Consider the following 7,500-nt stretch of genomic DNA (forward strand, 5'->3'; position numbering starts at 1 on the left):
TCCTACTGTGATGCTTTCCGTCTATCAGCCTAAAAAAACGTCATATAATGTCCTACTGTGATGCTTTCCGTCTATCAGCCTAAAAAAACGTCATATAATGTCCTACTGTGATGCTTTCCGTCTATCAGCCTAAAAAAACGTCATATAATGTCCTACTGTGATGCTTTCCGTCTATCAGCCTAAAAAAACGTCATATAATGTCCTACTGTGATGCTTTCCGTCTATCAGCCTAAAAAAACGTCATATAATGTCCTACTGTGATGCTTTCCGTCTATCAGCCTAAAAAAACGTCATATAATGTCCTACTGTGATGCTTTCCGTCTATCAGCCTAAAAAAACGTCATATAATGTCCTACTGTGATGCTTTCCGTCTATCAGCCTAAAAAAACGTCATATAATGTCCTACTGTGATGCTTTCCGTCTATCAGCCTAAAAAAACGTCATATAATGTCCTACTGTGATGCTTTCCGTCTATCAGCCTAAAAAAACGTCATATAATGTCCTACTGTGATGCTTTCCGTCTATCAGCCTAAAAAAACGTCATATAATGTCCTACTGTGATGCTTTCCGTCTATCAGCCTAAAAAAACGTCATATAATGTCCTACTGTGATGCTTTCCGTCTATCAGCCTAAAAAAACGTCATATAATGTCCTACTGTGATGCTTTCCGTCTATCAGCCTAAAAAAACGTCATATAATGTCCTACTGTGATGCTTTCCGTCTATCAGCCTAAAAAAACGTCATATAATGTCCTACTGTGATGCTTTCCGTCTATCAGCCTAAAAAAACGTAATATAATGTCCTACTGTGATGCTTTCCGTCTATCAGCCTAAAAAAACGTCATATAATGTCCTACTGTGATGCTTTCCGTCTATCAGCCTAAAAAAACGTAATATAATGTCCTACTGTGATGCTTTCCGTCTATCAGCCTAAAAAAACGTCATATAATGTCCTACTGTGATGCTTTCCGTCTATCAGCCTAAAAAAACGTCATATAATGTCCTACTGTGATGCTTTCCGTCTATCAGCCTAAAAAAACGTCATATAATGTCCTACTGTGATGCTTTCCGTCTATCAGCCTAAAAAAACGTCATATAATGTCCTACTGTGATGCTTTCCGTCTATCAGCCTAAAAAAACGTAATATAATGTCCTACTGTGATGCTTTCCGTCTATCAGCCTAAAAAAACGTCATATAATGTCCTACTGTGATGCTTTCCGTCTATCAGCCTAAAAAAACGTAATATAATGTCCTACTGTGATGCTTTCCGTCTATCAGCCTAAAAAAACGTCATATAATGTCCTACTGTGATGCTTTCCGTCTATCAGCCTAAAAAAACGTAATATAATGTCCTACTGTGATGCTTTCCGTCTATCAGCCTAAAAAAACGTCATATAATGTCCTACTGTGATGCTTTCCGTCTATCAGCCTAAAAAAACGTCATATAATGTCCTACTGTGATGCTTTCCGTCTATCAGCCTAAAAAAACGTCATATAATGTCCTACTGTGATGCTTTCCGTCTATCAGCCTAAAAAAACGTCATATAATGTCCTACTGTGATGCTTTCCGTCTATCAGCCTAAAAAAACGTCATATAATGTCCTACTGTGATGCTTTCCGTCTATCAGCCTAAAAAAACGTCATATAATGTCCTACTGTGATGCTTTCCGTCTATCAGCCTAAAAAAACGTAATATAATGTCCTACTGTGATGCTTTCCGTCTATCAGCCTAAAAAAACGTAATATAATGTCCTACTGTGATGCTTTCCGTCTATCAGCCTAAAAAAACGTAATATAATGTCCTACTGTGATGCTTTCCGTCTATCAGCCTAAAAAAACGTAATATAATGTCCTACTGTGATGCTTTCCGTCTATCAGCCTAAAAAAACGTAATATAATGTCCTACTGTGATGCTTTCCGTCTATCAGCCTAAAAAAACGTAATATAATGTCCTACTGTGATGCTTTCCGTCTATCAGCCTAAAAAAACGTAATATAATGTCCTACTGTGATGCTTTCCGTCTATCAGCCTAAAAAAACGTAATATAATGTCCTACTGTGATGCTTTCCGTCTATCAGCCTAAAAAAACGTAATATAATGTCCTACTGTGATGCTTTCCGTCTATCAGCCTAAAAAAACGTAATATAATGTCCTACTGTGATGCTTTCTGTCTATCAGCCTATGCTATTGGGTCGTTATTTCTAGGCCCACACTCAGTGACCAGCATCTCAACACTAAATAAAGGTCTCACATAGACGCCTGTCTCACATAGACGCCTGTCTCATATAGACGCCTGTCTCATACCTGTCTCACATACACGCCTGTCTCACATACACGCCTGTCTCACATAGACGCCTGTCTCATACCTGTCTCACATACACGCCTTTCTCACATACACGCCTGTCTCACATAGACGCCTGTCTCATACCTGTCTCACATACACGCCTGTCTCACATACACGCCTGTCTCACATAGACGCCTGTCTCATACCTGTCTCACATACACGCCTGTCTCACATAGACGCCTGTCTTATACCTGTCTCACATACACGCCTGTCTCACATACACGCCTGTCTCACATAGACGCCTGTCTCATACCTGTCTCACATACACGCCTGTCTCACATAGACGCCTGTCTCATACCTGTCTCACATAGACGCCTGTCTCACATAGACGCCTGTCTCATACCTGTCTCATATAGACGCCTGTCTCATACCTGTCTCATATAGACGCCTGTCTCATACCTGTCTCATATAGCCCCTGTCTCATACCTGTCTCACATAGACGCCTGTCTCACAAATCCCAGGCTATTACAGTATGTGCAGTTTTACGGTAAACTTTTCAGTGTTCTCCTTGTACAACGTTTCAGCTTATTTTCAACATCACACTATTGACGCATCCGTGCAGTTTCTTCCGTTCCACGTACCGCTAGGTACACACACACACACACTCACCTGTGGCCTTTAAACACCTGGTTTCCCTCGCTGTCTGACTGGAAGGTCTTATCCCGACTCAGGCTCTGTGAGGGAGGAAAGAGAGGAGAGGAGAGGAGAGGAGAGGAGATGAGGAGAGGAGAGGGGAGGAGAGGAGATGAGGAGAGGAGAGGAGAGGAGAGGAGATGAGGAGAGGAGAGGGGAGGAGAGGGGAGGAGAGGAGAGGAGAGGAGAGGAGATGAGGAGAGGAGAGGGGAGGAGAGGAGAGGAGAGGGGAGGGGAGGAGAGGAGAGGAGGAGAGAGAACGGGAGGAGAGGAGAGGAGAGGAGATGAGGAGAGGAGAGGGGAGGAGAGGAGAGGAGAGGAGAGGGGAGGGGAGGGGAGGAGAGGAGAGGAGAGGAGGAGAGAGAAAAAAGAGAGGAGAGAGGAAGGGAGGAGAGGAGGAGAGAAGAGGAGGAGAGGAGAGAAGAGGAGAGGAGGAGAGAGGAAGGGAGGAGAGGAGGAGAGAAGAGGAGAGGACATGATCAATGGAAACATCAAACGCTAAATTCAGACAAGTTACACACACACCATCAACTCAAACCTACTAAACACCATCAACTCAAACCTACTAATTAAAAACCATCAACTCAAACCTACTAATTAAACACTAATAACTCAAACCTACTAATTAAAGCATGGGGCTGTCAGTCCACTCCAGCAAGCCCCCCTTCTCTAAACGGCCGATCGACGGCTCTAATTGCCTTATTGAGAGCTGGACTTGCATCAGACGCCAGGGTGGGCGCATATCCAGCATTACATCACATTAGACTCTCTTTCACATATTAGATATTATTTCATATATGTCACATATTAGGTATATCTTTCACATATTAGATATTATTTCATATATGTCACATATTAGATATGATTTCATATATGTCACATATTAGATATATCTTTCACATATTAGATATCATTTCATATCTATCACATATTAGATACATCTTTCACATATTAGATTTAATATTTCATATATTAGATATATCTTTCATATATTAGATATATTATTTTAGATATGTCACATATTAGACATATCTTTCATATATTTCACGTGGAGAGAGAGTGAGAGGAAGGGAGAGAGAGAGGGAGGGAGAGAGGGAGAGAGAGAGAATGAGAGAGAGTGAGTGAGTGAGTGAGTGAGTGGGTGGGTGGGTGGGTTGAGACAGACAGACAGGGGAGGCCATATTAGGGCATCTGTACACACACTTAACCATTACTGCAGAGTGGTAGAAAGAGATAGAGAAAGAGAAAGTGTGTGATGTGAGTGCACATGTGTGTGATGTGAGTGATGTGTGTGTGATGTGAGTGATGTGTGTGATGTGAGTGCACGTGTGTGATGTGTGTGATGTGAGTGCACATGTGTGTGATGTGTGTGTGATATGTGTGCATGTGCTTTGCATCCTCATCTGTGTGTGCATGTGTGTGTGCATGTGTGTGTGTGCGTGTGTGTGTGTGCATGTGTGCACGTGTGTGTGTGTGCACGTGCGTGTGTGTGCACGTGCGTGTGTGTGCATGTGCGTGTGTGTACCTGTGTGTGTGTACCTGTGTGTGTGCATGTGTGCACGTGTGTGTGTGCATGTGCGTGTGTGTACCTGTGTGTGTGTGTGTGTGTACCTGTGTGTGTGTGTGTTTGTGTGCCTGTATGTGTGTGCGTGTGTGTGCATGTGTATGCGAGTGCGCGCGTGTGTGTGCATGTGTATGTGTATGCGTGTGTGCGCGTGTGTATGTGTGTGAATGTGTGTGCATGTGTGTATGTGTGTATATGTGTGCATGTATAGACGCTAAGCTGAGGCAGGGTAATTAATCCACGGCTGATGTGCAGAGAAATAAATAAGAAGTCCACATTAGCCCCTAAACGGGCAAATCAAGCGCTTAGAAACATGAAAGCTGGCTGTGTGTGTGTGTCTGCCGCCATTTACCCCAGAATTGGATGCTTCTCTAAGACGAGACGGGAGAAGGGGAGTGTGTGGGTGTGTGTGTGGTGTGTTAGTGTGTGTGTGTGTGTGTGTGTGTGTGTGTGTGCCTGTGCGTGTGTGGAGGGGGCTTGGGGGTGGTTAACTCTGTAGGATTAACTTTTGAAACCTTTAAACTGAAGACTGGGAGCAGAAGGCTGCAGTATGCAGTAGGGCCATGCAATTAATCGAAATCTGAATTTTACAGTTTTGGCTTCCAACAACTATAAGAACTTGTTGTTTTACTATATTTAAGTTTTGAAACGACATTTTGGAAATCCACAGCTAAAAGACTAGTTTCTTTTTTAAAGGACCCCTATGCAACATTTTCAACTGTTGTAGCGAGACAGGGAGCTTTCCTGATCCACCTACGGCGACTTGCCAGATCTGCACTAGCGTCCCAGCAGCGTCTGAATCAGGAAGTCCCGCGAGAAGCGAGAACCACAACATTCTCAATAAAATTCGCTGGACATACACATGCCCCCCTCAAGCATCTGTTAGCCATGCAAGCACACACACACACCGATTCTAAGTTAAGAATTGCAATACTGTTTGGATACGTTTTTAAAATTTGATTTGATTTGACCTTGAGGTCACCAGTAATATTGTGTTGGTAATACTATAGAATAACATATGTTTAATTTAGTTTATCTAATATTGTGTTAGTCATACTATAGAATCATTTATTGCTGTCTGTTGAATAACACAGAAGATAAAGATTTAAAAAATAATCGCACATTAAATCACAATCGCAATATCGCAATTAGATTATTTTCCAAAATAGTTCAGCCCTAATACACACACACACACACACACTACATTACTACATTACATATACATACACACACACACACCCCTTTCTCTCTCCCACACCCACACACACCCACACTAGATTACATATATATACACACACACACACACACACACACAGGCTATCTGGTGCTGTGTCATGCTGCTGGCAATGCCAGGCTGCTGGTGTGTTTGAGGTCATCTCTGGACACCTCATGCAGTTCACCTCTCTGCAGTGACATTAACACACACACACACACACACACGCGCGCACGCGCACACGCACACGCACACGCACACGCACACGCACACGCACACGCACACGCACACACACACACACACACACACACACACACACACACACACACTCACACACATACACACACACACACACACCTCACGCAGTTCACCTCTCTGCAGTGTGACATTAACACAGCGTCTACATCTCCACTGACCTCTCCTCCGCTCACACACACACACACACACACTGGGGCGCTTAACTTATTTATTCACATCAGTGGCTATTCCTAGACTCTGCTCGACTCTCCACACACACGGAAATGTATCTCTTATGTCACATTATGTTATCTCTTAAGTTTCTATTTCAATTATTATTAATAAACATAATATATTTTGTTAATAATCTAATTTTATGATCTGCATAATTACTAAAAATATTTAGTAATTTGAATACTTGATTTTTAAACTATTACACTTGTCTTTAATGTCATTACAGTGGTGATGTGTAGGTCTAATTGAGGGCCTGTCACTTTAAGAAGAACGTGTTTCCTCACAGTTTGAGGCTAGAGGAAAATAGTCATGCATAGTCCAAGGATATTATATGGATGCAATTCATTATGTTTTCTATGTCATTAGATAAAATAAATGTTCAAAAAACTAACCAGTCAAAGAGAATCTTTCTGGGACCATAGAAGAGTTAAGTGTCTTGCAGTGTTAATTTCTATGATTGCCTGCTATTATTGTTAACATTAGCCTGCTATTATTTGTTAACATTAGCCTATTATTTGTTAGCATTAGCCTGCTATTATTATTTGTTATTACACGGCTCTTCAGAGTGCTGCAGAAAGTTCTATTCACATGAATGGGCCTATATCTATATAAAATCACCGGCAAAGTATATAATCACCGCTGTCAATGGCAGAAGGTTGATTAACTTCTTTCATATCCCTCCGCAAGATGTCCGTTCGCTTATTGCAATGGAATTTCATTGAAAGGGAAAGTAAGCTAGTAAGACGTTGCCACAGAACACCTTAAATTGTCACGTTCTATCTGTGTGGCAAACTATTTTTTTTGTCAGCGGAAGACACGAAACGGTAGCAAAATCATTTTTAAAGACCTCCGCTGCGCGTTGGGGTTCTGTTCTCTCTGTCGGGACTTATATTCTGATAATTACAGGCGGACAATACATTATCCCTTACTTAACATTAGCCTGCTATTATTTGTTAACATTAGCCTGCTATTATTTGTTGCTGTGCATCCAAAGCATCACTCAAACTAGCAGCCATGTCTTGCTGTACCAAATGACAGCTGCAGGTTGAAAGCTGTGTGTGTGTGTGTGTGTGTGTGTGTGTGTGTGTGTGTGTGTGTGTGTGTGTGAGTGAGGAGAAAAGACACGTAGGCTACGGAAAGCACTAGCATGCTTTGCGCACACTGGCATGAAATACATATCTTACTGCAAAACTACACTGTCATTCCTAAAAGTATTGATACTACGGTAATACACTTAGCTATTTTTCAGGGTATTGCAATACTTTTTTAGTGCGA

The 7,500-nt window shown here is 42.0% G+C and overlaps 1 protein-coding gene across 1 annotated transcript in view; it reads right to left on the bottom strand.

The window, feature by feature from the left end:
* The window catches only part of LOC143130796 (WD repeat-containing protein 18-like), a gene marked incomplete at both ends in the record, with an annotated part of 24,948 nt that overhangs the window by 2,074 nt on the left and 15,374 nt on the right, over positions 1-7,500 (bottom strand). Inside the window, one exon of the mRNA XM_076290011.1 lies at positions 2,954-3,018. Within this exon, the coding sequence (XP_076146126.1) occupies positions 2,954-3,018 (65 nt within the window). The remainder of the gene's footprint in view (positions 1-2,953; positions 3,019-7,500) is intronic.

Source organism: Alosa pseudoharengus, unplaced genomic scaffold (genome assembly GCF_046254945.1).
Source record: "Alosa pseudoharengus isolate Yale_2024_CS ecotype anadromous, Long Island Sound unplaced genomic scaffold, YU_APseudo_1.1 YU_APseudo_1.1_scf_171, whole genome shotgun sequence".
Taxonomy (NCBI): domain Eukaryota; kingdom Metazoa; phylum Chordata; class Actinopteri; order Clupeiformes; family Clupeidae; genus Alosa; species Alosa pseudoharengus.